Source organism: Elgaria multicarinata, chromosome 6 (genome assembly GCF_023053635.1).
Source record: "Elgaria multicarinata webbii isolate HBS135686 ecotype San Diego chromosome 6, rElgMul1.1.pri, whole genome shotgun sequence".
In the NCBI taxonomy this organism is placed as follows: domain Eukaryota; kingdom Metazoa; phylum Chordata; class Lepidosauria; order Squamata; family Anguidae; genus Elgaria; species Elgaria multicarinata.
In genome coordinates this window covers 65883069-65900487 of record NC_086176.1, presented here as the reverse complement: position 1 = coordinate 65900487, position 17419 = coordinate 65883069, and the positions used below count along the sequence as shown (strand labels likewise).

The 17419-nt window shown below is 42.0% G+C and overlaps 1 protein-coding gene across 1 annotated transcript in view; it reads right to left on the bottom strand.

Annotated features, from left to right (window-relative positions):
* The window catches only part of MCC (MCC regulator of WNT signaling pathway), a 238381-nt gene extending 222666 nt beyond the window's left edge, over positions 1 to 15715 (bottom strand). Inside the window, exon 1 of the mRNA XM_063129519.1 lies at positions 15567 to 15715. Within this exon, the coding sequence (XP_062985589.1) occupies positions 15567 to 15715 (149 nt within the window). The remainder of the gene's footprint in view (positions 1 to 15566) is intronic.
* Positions 15716 to 17419: the final 1704 nt, after the last annotated feature.

Sequence of the window (17419 nt, the reverse complement as noted above, 5' to 3'; positions counted from 1 at the left end):
CATTGCATCATATAATGTAATAGAGTGATACAATCAGTGGCAGTAGTCCAGCAAGTTATTGTAGAATCAACAAGTGCTGAAAATTAGGGATGTGGCCTCATTAAAAGGAATTTTAATTAGTCCTCTGATTTTTAGAGTGCAATCCAAAATCCCACTGAACTCAATGGTGCTTACATCTGAGTAGACACATATAGGATTGCACTTTTTAAAATTAATTTACTGATTAATCAACTTATAGCTCACATTATTTTAGAAGAGGCATTCTCTCTATACACGTTAAATGTAATTTACTTACTACAGTTGAATGGCAATCCTTGCAATTGCAATCCTTGCTGGAATCTGGGTTTGGTCCAGCCACTTTCACAGCTTGAGAGTCTCCATTATTGTTAGAATACTTATAGCAGCTAAACAGACACATCAACCCATGACCCATATATTTAAGCATTTAATAGTATTAAATAAATATGATAATCATGGTTTAAGACAGGATTGGAATAGAGAATTGGAGTGCCCTATTTTGCTTAATCAATGGATTGTTGCCCTAGCGTCTGTATCTGAAGCTTCTATGGATCTTCGGCTACGTCTTATTCAGCAAACGCCCCCACCCCCACTGTTTTTGGTTTACTGGATTTCACAACACCTCTTTAATAAGGGTCGGTCTAACTTGCACAATTGCTGGAGATGTAATGCACCTAATGCTTCTTTAATTCATAAGTTTTGCAATGAACAGTAGTTTTCCCCTTTTCGGAAAAGGTTAGAATAAGGATAAACCATCTTTAATATGGAATGATGTGCATGTCCTCCTGAACTAACTAACTTCTTGGAAGTTAACACATGGTCAACACAAATGGATTTTCAGAGCCCATATGACAGCTAAAACACTTATATTATCACGTTGGAAGGATAAATGCTCACCACTCATAGTGCAATGGATTGAGGACTTAACGTTATCAAAGTTAGTATATATGTACATGGATATTTGGTCTACTTTTCTTGAAACCTATGCATAACTATCTCCCTTTTTAAAAAAATGAAAGGTATACCTGATGGAAAAAAACAATGATATTGCTATATGCAATGTTTCTTTGTTTTTGTTTTTCGCTATTTATTATTTTGTTCTGTTTTGTTAATATTACAATAAAAAGTGACAAAAAATGAGAAAGGGCTGGGGCAGGGAAATGCATCTTAAGATACTGCATATCATCTCCATTTTTTATAGGCACTTGTATTAAAAATAATACTTTTCTTTTTAATCAGCTGCCTGCTCAATCAGGGGTAACTTTTTAGTCAACTGAAGAAGCAGTTGATTAAGTGATTAAATATTGCAGTGTTTTCTTCCATATATCATTAATGTTTCAAATAACCACAAAATTGTGGCACTTTACCTTTGGAGACAGAATGCCCAGAAAACCTTTTCTCTTTGCTCGGCACCTTCTCACTGTTGCCTTTTATGTATCCCTTTAAAGAGCCATTTATGGAAAAATGAAGCTCACCACTGTGCCTAGAATCTAGGTTTATTACATCACATAACAGACCTTCAAAGAGCATCCCTCTTACAGCAAAGCTCCATCATCCACCAATTTGTTTTACTGCAATATGCTCCTTATGGACGACAGCCAAATGATTGTGATTTACTACTGGATTACCTATCCTGCAGTCTGGGCCTGCCTAGCAACCTAGTGCAATCATGTATAAACCTGCAGTAGTTTTCTTTAAACTGAATGAACAAAAGCTTTGGTTGCAAGTGCAGAACCCAAAGAAAAGGATGCCTTCCAAAATCTCTTATAGAAGCGGCATTTAACTCTCACAAAACATTACTTCCACTTTTTGTTGATTTACTTTGAATCAACAGTATCTGTATTCTGTTTCCAGATATTTCCTTTCTGTATCCTCTGCTCAATATTCTGTTCAGTGAACCATTAATTTAATCACATATCTTTCAATAGTCATATCAAAATCACTAAAAAATGTGAAGCAGACAATTAAAAATGGTTCAGGTCAATTTTATACTGCATGTCCATTTTTCTTACTAGATATGCAAAGTTTCCAACATGAATTCTGTTTATTGAGGTAGCTTATGTTATACTTCTGGCTAGTCTGTCTTCCATTAACAGAAAGACCCCTTCCATTCATGGAAGACTCTGGATTCAGCAGAGGATTCCACTAGCAGAATTTCCCACTCCCTTTGTAACCCCGCAACTGTTCTACAGAGTCCCCCAACCCTCTAGAAAAGACTGGGGGTGGCACAAGGGGAAGGGTAAATAAAGGAAAGTCATTTAACTCCCATTCCACCAGAGGAAAGCAGACTTATCATCCAAGCCACTGTGTACAGTAATGCTTACTTTAGCTTACTTAGGTAGCTGTCATTAAAACCATAACAAACAGAGTAACTTAAATGTTCCTTTGGGCAGTATTCACTGGAACACTACTACTAACATAAATTATGTTGTGCTAACATAAATGACCTCTAGCACAATGCCAATGGTGCTTACAAGTTGCAACTGGTTTTCGACAGGAACTTGTCACACCAGCAAGCGCTATTGGTGCTGTACTAGAGATAGTTTACATTAGTGCAATGTAATTTACATTAACAGTAATTTTGCACTGGACACGTTCCTTTGTTTGCATCAAGACAGATGTGGATCCTTTTACTATTTTTGATCTATTTAAAGGATAATAAATAAATTATATAATTCATGTTATTATAATTATATAATAATTATATAATTAATAATTATATAATTATTGAGGCCTGAGGATGTGGACAAGGTGCTTGGCCAAGTCCAGTCGACCACCTGTGTGCTTGATCCTTGCCCTTCATGGCTTATTACATCAAATAAGGAGGGGTTCGCCGGCTGGGTCCAGGAGGTTGTAAATGCCTCCTTGAGAGAGGGGGTAGTACCTGCCTCTTTAAAAGAGGCGGTAATCAGACCACTCCTGAAAAAGCCAATCCTGGACTGGGAAGATGCTAAAAACTATAGGCCGGTGGCTAACATCCCCTTTCTGGGCAAGGTGCTTGAGCGGGTGGTTGCAGGACAACTCCAGGTACTCTTGAATATAACGGATTATCTAGATCCATTTCAATCGGGTTTCAGGCCTGGTTTTGGAACGGAAACTGCCTTGGTTGCTCTGTGGGATGACCTTTGTTGGGAGAGACAGGGGGAGTGCGACCCTGTTGGTTCTCCTGGACCTCTCAGTGGCTTTCGATACCATCTACCATGGTATCCTTCTGGATAGGTTATCTGAGCTGGGAGTTGAAGGTACTGCGTTGCAGTGGTTCCGCTCCTACTTGGATGGCTGATTCCAGAAGGTGGTGCTGGGGGATTATTGCTCTGTGCCGTGGCACTTACGCCACAGGGTTCCACAGGGCTCTATTTTATTCCCTATGCTGTTCAACATATACATGAAACCGCTGGGGGAGGTTATTCGGAGATGTGGACTGAGGTATCATCAATATGCAGATGATATCCAGCTCTACTTCTTCTTTTCATCAAACCCAGGTGAGGCAGTGGCTGTTCTGAACCAGTGCTTGGGCACGGTAATGGACTGGATGAGGGCTAACAAACTGAGGCTCAATCCAGACAAGATAGAGGTACTATTAGCGGGTGGTTCATCTGTCCGGCGAGGTGATGTTTGCCCTGTCCTGGACGGGGTTGCACTCTCCCTAAAGGATCGGGTCCGTAGTTTGGGGGTGGTCTTGGATCCAGAACTGTCACTTGAGGCACAGGTGAACTGAGTGGCAAAGAGCACCTTTTATCAGCTTAGGCTGATATACCAGCCTAAACCTCTGTCGTGATATACTTATCCGGACAGAGATAGCCTAGCTACAGCTATCCATGCTCTGATAACCTCTCGTTTGGATTACTGCAATGTGTTATACGTGGGGCTGCCTTTGAAAATGGTCCGGAAACTTCAGCTGGTACAAAACAGGGCAGCCCGTTTCAATCAATCAATGTACCTTTATTGGCATAAAACAACCACAAACCATACATAACATCATGACATCCTCCAGATAAACTAGTACTCTTACTTTGTGCAATTCAGCCAGCTAGTATAGTAGACAGTGCTAATCTCCCTGCTGACTATTCCACCATGCCTCTGGGCGTAGCTCCCGGTCTTTGATAGGTCATTACATAATGGACAAATACTGCAACATTTTCAAGCATTTCCCCCCCCCCCCTGCAGATAATAGGGTCCATAGAGTGTCTGCCCCCACGGATCCTTGACAATTTAATAAGATCTTTTCCAGATATCTCTGCCGTTGGGATACGTGGTGGGGGCAGTGTAAAAATATATGTTCATGAGTCTCAACGCAACCCCCACTACATAAACATAACCTGGCTGAAGATGTTATACCTCTGAACCTCCCCGTTAGTAATGCAGAGGGAAGGGCATTGCACCTAGCTAACATAAACACTCTTCTCAATTGCGGATTGTACAGCAGCTGTAAGTATGGTGCCATTTTACCAGGCTTAACAGGCAGATGGAAATATAGTGGGGAGCACGAGGTATTTGCTACATTGTTGAGTTCCTGATACTCGACATCTAAAGTTCTTTCTCTAATGACCCTGAAAGCTTCAGTTTGGTTTAACATACCCAGATTTAAAAGGTCTAGACCGAGCGAGTTTAATTTGGCATAGAAGTCTAACATCCCTGAACACATAACCAAGTCAGAGAGGAGTTCAAAAATCAGGCTACCACTATCCGCTTTATAGAGGATGCTAATCTAATATTTCGCAATCCTCAACCAGGCCTGTGTGTTTAGCCTTACAAGTCCAGTTTCAAAGCACAGAGCAGCATACGGAACACAGCACGGCATGCCTAGGATCTTCCGTAGAAAGACCGATTGAACACGTTCCAAGGCTGGGCCCAATGCCTTGGCCCATACTGGAATCCCATACAGGGCTTGAGTAACCACCTTAGCTTTATAGACCATAATGGCTGCTGGTACATAGCTGTTACCCTGGGAGTAATAAAACCTTGAAATTGCCGATGCTGAAAGTTTAGCCACACTCTCCACTGCACGGCAGTGGCAGGACCATGACTGTTTATAATGAAACGTAATGCCCAGGTATTTAAACCACCGCACTTGCTCAATCTTATTACCCTTACAGGTCCACTTATGAGGGGACCACCTATTAGCAAAGACCATAATTTTGATCCTGTTGTAGTTTATCTCCAGCTTATTGATTATTAAATATTTGATAGTTCTGTTTAGCAGCCCCTAGAGGCCAACTCGGGTATGTGGAATAAGAACCATATTGTCCGCATATAAGAGAAGAGGCACCCAGCTATTCCCAAGCTTTGGGCAGTGGCCATTAAAATTCTCCAAAGTCGGTCGTAGGTCATTCAGAAAGAGATTAAAAAGTAAAGGGTTAGGGCTAGGGCTTACTAACAGGGACTGGCTGGCAAGATCATGACACGCCAGTCCTTTTACAACTTCATTCGCTGCCAGTCCAGATCCGGACCCGATTCAAAGTGTTGGTACTAACATACAAAGCCCTAAATGACTTGGGGCCAGGTTATTTGAAGGAACGCCTCCTCCCATATGTACCTGCCCGGACCTTAAGATCATCCACAGGGCTCCTTATCCATGAGCCCCTGCCAAAGGAAGTAAGGCAGGTGGCTACTAGGAGGAGGGCTTTCTCTGTTGTGGCACCCCGGTTGTGGAACGAGCTCCCCAGAGAGGTCCGCCTGGCGCCTACACTGTATTCTTTTCGTCGCCAGCTGAAGACCTTTTTATTTTCTCAGTATTTTAACACCTAAATTTAAACTTTGCTGTTTTAATTCTGTATTTTAATCCTATATCAAATTCTGCTGTGTAGTTTTATTCTGGTTGTGCTTTTTATATTGTATTTTGTATTTGGGGTTTTAGATTGTTGGACGTTTTATTATGTTCTTAATGGTTTTAATTTTTGTGAACCACCCAGAAAGCTTCGGCTATTGGGCGGTATAAAAATGTAATAAATGAATGTAATTCAATATAAATTATATTGAATTAAGAATTATTTTATTATTTATGTATTAAAACATTTGTATTCTGCCCTATATAATTGGGATCTCAGGGCAGCATACACATAAAATAAATTCAAGCAATATAAAACAATAAATAATTTGCACAGCTAAAACATATTAAACTATTAATAGCTAAGACCAGTAAAAAATTTAAAACAGTAAAAACAGTAAAAACAACAGTAAAAACAACTAAACTATGTGCAACTTCAGGCAAATTTAGCCTTCAAAGGCTTTGATAAAATATAAGTTCATTTAAGAGTCTTTAATAATATGTGAGAATCGATGAAGTCCTTTGCACGGAATACGAAACTTTGATCTAAAGTCCTGAGTTCAAAGTAAACTTCACCAGTTTTATTGGGCAGCTATTATCAACTCCAATCGAAATCATGTGCTTCACAGGAGTAGGGCAGAGGTTTGTAAAGCATCCATACAATAATAATCTTAGTATGCTAAATAATAAACATACTCTTCTTCACTGCGATAGAGGAAATGGTGGCAAAATGGTTCACACACTTACACCCTTACTTACAAGATGTTTATATACTAAGAGCTTCTCTACATGAATGATTTATTACACGCTCCTGATTGGCCACTCACAGATGTTTGAAGGTCCTTTACATGACACCGTCAACCTCCAGGACTTCTCCTGTGTCTTCCCCCAGTAATCCCACTTTTAAAAAGCACTATGCTATGTTAATGCACTATGTAAACTTATCATGGGATATCACGGGATATCCCTCGTGTGTCAAGTCAGCATTGCACTGTAATAGAGCCACTAGATGGTGCTATTTCATTGAACTTTATGGACCATTGCCCAGAGGGGACATCTTCAATTACAAATCACGTCATTGCCATTGGTCACCATCTAAAGGAGCCTGTAGTGAACACGGAAAGACCCAAGGGGGAAAAAATCCACAGGTGTAGATTGTCTTGCTAAACTTCCACTTTTCTGAAGAGCCACTGTTTCGATGCATGCAGTGACATATGTTCGGTAGAAGCTTCTGCCAAATGTTTGAGAGCTTAATATCTGTGATATCTTCTCAACAAGCACTTTTTTAAAGTAAATAAGCTATTAATTTTGACACATCAGCAGCACAATCTGCACACTCCTTAAATCTTTTAACCTTTGACTGGGCTACCCTGATGCAAGAATCCCTCTGGAAGAACAGAAGGAATATATTTCTAATTTCTAGCTTCCCACATCAAAATTTTAGGCACCAATTATGCACAAAGCTGAGTATGTCAGATGTACAAACAGAAAAATAATCATAGGTGTTTGAGATTTTTTGTGCTATCACCAAGCTCTGCAAAGAAACATCAAATGAATATCCTCATCACAGTATATATAGGGAAAAGGAGATTCAAATATCAAACACTTGGCACCCTCTTGCAATCGTCACTTTACCTCTGCCTAGGTACTGTACAAGCCACAATTTGGAGCCTTCCCCCAAAGACCCCGGCTGACCTAACACACTCCCCTCCTACCCATGACCAAACTCTAGTTTTCCTTCATGCCTATCCTCAGTCTCACATGATATAAGTTCTTCCACTTTCTCTCAGGGAACATTGCTCTTGTGCTACCATGAGGAAAAACTTCCTGACTCTTAGAGCAGTACAACAATGGAACCAATTACCTAGGGAGGTTGTGGGCTCTCCCACACTAGAGGCATTCAAGAGGCAGCTGGACAGCTATCTGTCATGTATGCTTTAAGGTGGATTCCTGCACTGAGCAGGGGGTTGGACTCGAAGGCCGTATAGGCCCCTTCCAAATGCACTATTCTAGGATTTCAGTTACTCAAGAGATCCTATATCCATGCAACAGCAATGCTGGTCTCTTGTATTTCACTCGATTTTCATAAACTTACTGATATTACTTCCACCAACAATAATAAAGTATTACTTAACATTAATGAAATGAAAACTTACCTCTGATAAGCGAGTTCAGGATTTGCAGTCCCAGATATTGAACCTTCCTGCATCCTGTGAAGCCAGGCTTCTCCAACCTGGTGCCCTCCAGATGTTTTGGACTTCAACTCCCATTAGCCCCAGGCAGCATGGCCAATAGTCAGAAATACTGTGGTCCAAAGCATCTGGAAGGCATCAGCTTGGGAAAGGCTGTGCTGGGTTCTTCTGAAGCTTGTAGCCATCACACACAGTGATCCAGCCTTTTTAAAATGCTGCACTAAATCAACCCAAGTACAACTATTAGATTTGTGTTCAATTCTTTGAATAAGCCAAGGTTGCAGGCTGATTTTCACGCAGTTTTTGGCCTGTAAATAGCATGCAATTACTAACTTGGTGTCAAAAATTCCCTACGGCTGCTTCTATTGAAAAGACTTTCAACATATGTTTTTGTAAATGAACAGGCTATGATAGCTAACTCTGGAGTGGTAGAAATTGAAACAATCTTATCTTATTTGTCCCCCTATACTAAAATAATTAAGTATAACAGTGTAATCAAAGAAATATGTTTGTATAGTGTATGCTACTGCTGTGTGTTCTAACATTATGCTGCTTTGTAGTTGCAAATTAATGCTCTCTGTGTGAAATAAATGCAAGTAAGTGAAATATAGCTCAGCAATTTCAGAAACAAGCAACCCACAACCATATACAGGGAACACAAAGACAACTATAAGCACAACTGTGAACTACAATCATTCTTGTACTCTTCTATATTACCTAATTACAGATCTTATCTAGTGTATGCATACATGATTGAACACAAATGTATGGCTTACGACAGCTTACAGAAAATTCGGGGGGGGGGGGGAATTTGTAAGTATGTAAAAATAATTATGCTGCAAAACAGAACAGTACTATGTGATAACCACACTTGGCATGAGCCTGTTCCAGAGAGAAGATGAAAAAAATTAGCGCCAACTCAATTTCTTCAGGATCTGTAAGCAATAATGAATACAGTAAACTTATAGGAATCATAATATGTGTTTTCACCTCAACAATAAAGTATAATTGTGATGCTGCAGAGAAACTCAAGTCATTCAATTTTCTCCAATCAGTTCAAAAATAAATGTTAAATTTTTAAACAGAGTATGTCAGAATGGCTAGGAGTGCATTCCCACAATCTATGGCCACTTTCCCCGACCTGGCGCCCTCCAGATGGGTTGGGCCTCAACTTCCATCATCCCCAGCCAGCATAGCCATTGGAAGTTGTAGTCCAATGCATCTGGAGGGCACAGGTTGGGGAAGTCTGGTCTAGAAACCTGCAGGCTACCCAAAAGTAACAGGGATCCCTCCTTATGAAAAGACAGACAGAGACTTCCGATACTACAGATAAAGCTCAGCCAGCTTTATTCAGAGGGTGATATTGCAGAGAAAGAGAGCGCACTGTTTTCCACGCTCCTCACAGCATCTTATATCCTAGTTTGTAGTACGTGAGTCATTCAGGTTACCCATTAAAACTGCATGTGGGAGCTTGCAGGAAACAAACCTCTGACATCAGAAAGAGACAAGAGCACTGTTCACTGAAGAAGAAGGCTTCTAATTTAAGTCAGGCATAAAACAGCCAAGTTATAAGCTTCCGGCTCCACACCCTGCCTCACTGGTGGCTTTCCCCTGCCCCATCACCACTCTGGGGGTGGGGTGGGGAGATGCTCTTCTCTCCTCTAGGGTTAGATGTTTGTGTCCTGCAAGCGCACACATGAAATTTAAATCGATAGGCTCAAACTGGTATTCTGTTCACATTCTTTTGAAATTAATCCAAGTATTAAACTTACTCCACTCACTTTAAAATAGGAAGAAAGGATCTTAACATAAACAACATGTCTAAATGTTTAGAAATCTAGTTACACCCCCTTTGTTTTTACAAGTAGAAATTAACACATTTTGGAAATAGTTTCAAAAATGCCCTGTGTTTTGGTAAGAAAGTGTAAACAATGCCATTTAACTAGGTGGATTCCAAATTATACCTCCACTCTTGAACTGAATTCCCTTCCAATCTCAGTCTGCAATTATTCTTTTATTTGCCATTTTAAAATGTCAGCTTAACTATTCATAGACTGACAATTAATTGTTCTCTCAGGAGGTGCCCTTTTCTCTCCATATGTGGCTCTACTATCCAACTAGAATTCAAAGACTTTTCAATTTAAGGCACAACAAAGGGGTTCCACAGCTGAGACTCCATATAACTTCATTAGGTATGCAAATAGCTCATCACCATACACTAAATGAAGATATATGGAAAGGAAAAGTGCTTGCTTTTACCGAAGGAATAAAAACCAGTTCTCCACAAAACTTCCAAAGTTTCAGATGGTTTTAAACGCAAAGAAGCTAGAGAAGGAAAGAAATATACAAAAAATGCTTAATAATTTTTGGAACTGCATAAAGGATAGAACCAATTTAGAAGTTTTAAATATTCATAACCCACAGAGTGAATTACGCATTTATAAGAAAAGGCATTCCAGTCATTCTCAAATTGTATTCTGTGACTATTGGGGGTCTGGCTTAGGAGGATTTACTGATGCTCCAGAAGTTGGGCATTTATAGGATTTAAATTTCTCTTCTTGGCTTCCAATTATTAGTACAGATGTATGAACTCTTGATTGCAGAGCCTGAAGGCTTGCATTTGGAAACAAAGCCTCCACTGGGATTATAGCTGTAGTGAGAGGCAAGGAAACATAAGCTACCCCTAGAGATTTCTATTGGCATCTAGGAGGAAAGTCAAATGCAGAAAAGCAAGCTGGAGAGTTCAAGGCAGATGATATCAACTTAAGGCACTTTCATACATGTTCCAGCTATCATGCTTGCTCCTATGCTGACGTGGGTCCATGTAGAAGTTTTCACCCACATGGTTCTTATGGTGGTTTAGCAATACACAAGCAATACGCAGTACCTTGGGAGGTGCATTACTCATATGGTATGCTAAATTTACCACCAGCGCTATAGTGGTGGCCAAAATTGTGGACGCTTTTGCAACTTTGCATGCTTATAGAAAATGTTCTGTTTCACGAAATTCAAATGTTTATATATCAATTGAAAGACCTGATTCACGTAATACAACAATCCTGCTTCTTTTCCTGGGTGTCCAATCAACTCTTTTCTTTGGTGCCATTGCTCTATTTATGATGTACGTACATACACTTTTAATTGAGAAATACTTCAAATATTCACGCAATCTACAATTGTGCTTCAGTTACAAAACAAACAGCAAAACTGACTTTCCCCAACTTGAAACATGATGTATCGCAGCTACTGCCATGTGATTGGTCCCCAGAACAGGGACTGTGATTGGCCAGTAGGGTTTGCAATTCCAATCTGCTTCTTCACTCAATCACCTGTGTTTGTTTTTACACTAAAGCAAGCATAACGTCTTTTGTACTGCAGATATTTGCATTGTTTTTTTGAATTGAATTCAGCATTAAATTCTCTTTCAATTGATATATAAATATTTGAATTTTGTGAAACAGAACATTTTCTATATGCATGCAAAGTTGCTAAACATGAAAATTTCAAAAAGTGTCCACAATTTTGGCCACCACTGTATACGCAGAAGGAGGTTTACATAGGAATAATTAAAGAGGAAGTGGCAACTGTACTAGTTGAGAGTATGTATACAGTGGGTCTCAGACAGCAGTGTGAAAAGATATTATGGGGGCCAGGATAATGCCTTGGCTTATTCCAGACACTGATCCAAGCATATGTGAATGGTGCAAGATCAATCTTCTGTGCTTCTCCTATTTTTAGGAGTTATATTCTTGTACAGTTATGTTCTTGGCTATTCCACATTATATTCAGGGAACCATTTTAGTTTCAAGACTAAAGCAAATATGGACTGCATCATATGCCTATGAAACACCATTCCCCAAGCTTACAAAACTAAATGTCTTACTCTAAAGGAAGGACGTCCAGCAAAGGAAAATGCCCATGAAAACTTGATCCTGGTATCAGTGAGGTAATACTTTTACAATATTAAGGGTGAAATATAAACATGCTTTGCCATATTCCTGGCAGGAGGTGGGCACTTTGACTCCTGGCCCAGGAAAGATATAATGAAAAGAATTGTTTCAGGGTGTCTATGAGCAGCTAGATCAGAACCTTCCTAACAAGCCATTTCAACTCTCTATGAAGGCCTACCTTACACTTTGGGAATTACAGCAGGGCATTCCAAATTTGTGAGGGCCCTAGCAAGGTGCCCCCAGTGCCTCCCATAAATTTCTTCCCTGGTGTCATTTGTGTCAAGCAGTCTGAGGCACTGTCGGGAAAACCGAATGGTTGGTGGCTTGCCAGACCCACCTCTGCCACCAGATAAGCCCAGAGCCAGGGGAATGGGCAAGCGAGGGGACCAAGGCACAAGCCAGCATCAATCAGCTACGCCCTGGCAGCTGCTTAAGATGTATATATCTATTTTTTAGATGTATACATCTATTTTTAACCTGAAACGGTTTCACTACTAAAGGTTTTCCTCATTCACTTAGCATTGAAAATTGTATCTGTACAACGCACAGGCCTACTTGCTCTTGAACTGCAGCCTGCAAGTGAGCAAGCACCTGGAGCCCACTCACACAAACAACTTCAAATGTAGAGTGCTTTGGAGCTGACAGAGGTTTAGAAAGGGACTGGGAGAAAAAGGGGTGAAATTTACATCTCAAGAGCTATGGATTCAACAGCACAACTCCTAATGGTGAACTTTTAGTCAAGTCCTCTTAACTCCTTCCAGGCTACAGTAGAACTCTCTGTGCGTCTTTTAAAGGAGCCCTCAAATAAGTCTTGCTCCTTTTCTTTCATCATGCATGAGCTAAAGAGTAAGCAATAACAGATTCATCTTACCAGCTACATACCCTTCAAGTAACTGTGCAGGCATGCTCTTTGCCTGCCCTCTATTTGACACATCTGTGTTTATAAGCAAAGAGTCAAAATCTGAGAGACTTTGGATATTCAGCTTAAAAGCCAAATGCTAAACTTTCAATAGGGCAACTTCCCAGCAAGTTTGTTCCAGATTCCAGCCTTAGGCATAGTCTATTAAACTTGCATATCCATGCAGATCACTAGAACTAAATTCTGAGAAGACACATTTAAGATCCAGTGGTCAAGTTGCCATCTTACTACAAAGCAAGTCTCACTGAACTCAGCATGACTTGCTTGAGAGCAGCTATGTTTAGAAAAGGCTGCAAGAGTTGTTCATTTTTAAATATCTATTACATTATTTATTATTTAAATAATTTCTAAATTTGTTATTTAAATAATTTCTAAATATCAATTTGTAAATCCCAAAATGCTATCTCCAAAGACAAACAATAAAAGATAAAAACTAAAAACAATGTTTTAATACAATATTTTTTAAAAAAACTCTCATTCCCCTCCTTCCAAATCATGGGCTGAATGGAGACTGAGGAATTACAGGGGACTAAGTACTGGGAATTTCATTGCTTCTGTTCCTGTGTTTCCTTCTACTAGAGCAGAAGTGGGAAACCTGTGCTCTCCAGATGTCGTTGGACTCTAACTCTTATCAGCCCCAGCCATCATTGCAAATGGTTGGGGATGATGGGGGTTATAGCCCAACATTATCTGGAGAACCCTTTTTCTAGAGGAAAAACAGTGAATGTGAACAAATGTTGCCCTACCCAAAAGAAAGAACATGCATACCACCCTCCTTGGCTGGTATACTGGAACTGTTGTAACTGTGCACCAATATCCCATACACTGCATGAAATCCATTCTTCACAAGAGTTGTATATGGGTGTGATTTTAAACCATCTATAAAAAGAGTGTTCCGCCTCTGTTTGCTTCAAAGCACTATCCATTTCATTGGAAATTATTAGTGCAACCACATTAAGGATTGAAGTTACCAGAAGTCTTGCTATTTATACTCACTTCTTTTAAAAAATAAAAAACAAAACACATTCACAAAATATGAAGAAATCCTACAGCATCCAAAGTCCCAGCATCTATAACCTCAGACAGCTACATCTCAGCAAGATACACTGGACCATCAATGGGACTTCTTAGATGGGATTGGATCTGTGGAGAAACAGCAGGGCCACTCAGGGCCGGTGCCAGACTATTTTGCGCCCTAGGCAAGGCGTGGGCTACCTCATGGTGGTGTGTGTGAGGGGGTGTCACTTGCACTGTCCCAAACCTTATTGGGGGTGCAGCCACGCCCCTTCTTCTGAGGGGCAGTCCGTGGGCGCCACTTCTTCCATGCAGCCTGTCCAAGCCTCCTTTGGGCACAGCAGCAAGGCCGGGCACGCCGCTTCTGCCCCTGACCATGCGGCTGCTCCTGCACCTCTGTGCGCCCTGCGAGGAGGGGCTGCGAATAAGCCCTGGCTGGCTGGCTGGGGTGGTGGTCTCTGCCCCGCAGTCCCCGCTCGGTCTCCAGCGGCTGCAGCCCCCAATGGGGAAAGTGGCTCACTGGGGCTGCTGCTGCTCCACGCACATCGCCCGTCTCCCCGGCCCACAGAGCCTTCAGCTGTCCCCCGGCCTGCTCCTCTTCCGTCTCCTCCATGCCATCTCCGAGGGTTTTGCAACAAGCAACACACACACACACCCTGTGGACAGCAGAAACAAGCGGCTCCTCTCCGGAGCCTCGGATTGCAGCTGCAGGAAAAGGCTGACCATGCGGGGGCGCACGCAAGCCAAGCCCCCACCCCCAAAACTTCCAACCCCAGGATTGGGGACAGTCTGCGCCTCTCTGACATCTGTGCCCTAGGCGGCTGCCTAGTTAGCCTTAATTGTTACACCGGCCCTGGGGCCAATCCTTCCAGCTTCACCAGAGTAACACAAGATCTTCTGGACATGCAAGAGGCTACACTGCAGCTCTTTCCTCGACCAGTCTGAGCAAAAGGGACTTACAGCTTAGGTATAAGTGAAGCTGAAGGACTTCACTTTATTTCCTTTTGTGTAAATAAATCTAACAACTCAGCTTAAGAACATGTCTTGAGCATGAACAACATGCCTGCAGAGTCACCACGATTAATAGTAGTTGTTCCATGGCTCAGTGTGGTGCAGTGGCTAAAGTGTTGGACTGGGAGCTGGGAGATCTGGGTTGTAGTCTCCACTCGGCCATGGAAACCCACTGGGTGACTTTGGGCCAGTTACAGACTCTCAGCCCAACCCATCTCACAGGGTTGTTGTTGTGAGGATAAAATGGAAAGGAGGATTATGTACGCTGCCTTGGGTTCCTTGGAGGAAAAAAGGCAGGATGCAAATATAATAATAATAAAGAAACATGACTTCCTGACACCACAGTTAGAATTTAAACCTCTAGTTCCAATCTACAGCCACACAAAAAGCTGGGGGAGAATAACTTGTGGTCTAACGAATTCTTCTGAAATAGTTGTCCATTAAGTCCTATGGGAAGAATTTCTGAATTACTAGCTGGACAAGCAGAAGTGGGCATCATGTTTGGTCCATTCCGCGTCCTTTGCTCAAGAGCCGCTCGCCTGTGAGCAACTCCCCTGCACCACCGTTCTGCAGAGTGCAACTCTCCACTGAGAAACTTGCTAAGAAGTTGAGCTGCCACTTTCCGCGGGGGCGCGGGGGGAAGCTTTTGCTCCTATTGCTGCTACAGCAGCGGCGCTGGCGGCGGCAGCTGTTACCTGCTGATATAGCCGTCGCCGTCCCCATCGCAGGTCTGGAAAAGGCGCCTCATCCGCTCCTCCTCGCCCGTGCTGGATGTGTCGCTGCTGCTGCTCCCGGTGCTGCTTATGCTCACCTCCACCACCACGGCCGGGGCTGCCGCCATCATGCACTCTCTCCAGAGGAAGAGGTGCTGGTGGCAAGGGGTGGGGGTGACGGCGGCGGCTATACAAATCCAGACAGTCGCCCAAGTTTCTCGGAGCCCTCAGCTCGCGCTGACCCCACAGACAATCCTCCCGGCCCGGCCGTCGCCATACAAAGCCCGAGCAGCAGCAACAGCAGCAGCAGCACAATGCAAACAAGGGGGTGGGGAATTCCAGGCGCTTCGCCTCTTCTCGCGCACGAATTCAGCGCGCGCCTCTTCTCGCGCCAATCAGCGGCATCCTGGTGACGGTGCGCGCCTTTGCAGGAGCAGCCCTGCTCACGCACGTTGTTCTTCAGAAGGAAAAGCCCAGGGGGCGTCGCGCGCTCCATAGGAAAGTTCAGAAGGCGGCGGCGAAGAAGCAGCTTGGGTAGTTGTTGCAAGCACCAACTGGCTCCCATTTTAGCTGCCCGCATAGGATGCAGAGCTGGACTCTCACGCAACGTAAGGATTAACCTCTGCCTATTTGGAGCTCTTTTTCCTTCTGTTGCTCTCCTTACCACAGTGGATGAGCATTACCCGATCCAAAGAGTGTGTATTTGCCATGTTACACTATGCATTTGTGTATGAGCTAATTCCCTTTTCACAAGAGTTGCGTGTGTGGTCATGCTGATATTTAGCCTTACATAAAGATCCTTTTACCATTTAATTCCACCACCGTCCAATCTGCAACCACACCAAAAGTAGAAATTAACAGTACTTTCCTATCTTTTACACATTTTTATGTCTTTCTGCCATCATTAAACACAACGGTCTATCCTCACTACCTTCTGAAGAGCTAACCTTTTCGTGTGACCAGGAGTTCCAATTGACTTGCACAGCCTAAATTTCATTTGCAAATAAAAAGTGTATGATTCTTTGAAACTAAGAATCTACTGTCTAAATTTGCTTTCCCCCTCCTCCCTACCAATCCCCTTTCCTTTTGTGTCATGACTTAGACTGTAAGACTTTGCCTTAAGAAATGTTTTTGTAAGCCACCTTGGGAGTCTTTGGCTGAAGGGTGGGATAAAATGCTATAATAAATAAATTGCAGACATCCCCAACTTCTCATGAAAGTTCCCCTTTATTTTCATTCATACTTTTAATCCAATGAATTAATTTTAAGCTCTATTATTTCCTGAATTAGTTTTTGAGCAGTTTATCACACTGCTGACTCATGCTCAGCTAGTGATCAACTAAGGCCACAACCCTATCCCGGGAATAACCCCTATTGCACTCAAAGGGGCTTACTTTTGAGTAGATATGTAAAGTATTTCATTGTTAGACACCTAGGGCTGTATCCAATGGCCTTTCCCCTCCCTGTTTGTTTGTTACTGTGATTTTAGAATGTAAGCCATATGGCAGGGTGTTTTGTATTTTGTTTTATTTTGTTCTGTACAACACCATGAAAACTGATGGCGCTATATAAATATTAATAATTCTCCAATATAGAGTAGACCCACTGAAGTGACTAGGCATAGTCTGGATAAGACTACCATTGGCTACTTCCCCTAGATCATTTTCACATGTACTGCTACTGAACTAGACTTTCCCATTCTTGTGCCTTTCTTTCCCTTTTTTTGTTTTTTTCTACCTAAATGCAGAACTTTACATTTATATCTGTTCAATTTTATCTTGCTGGTTCAGCCCACTGTTCCAACCTATCAAGATCATTTTGAATCTTGATTCTAC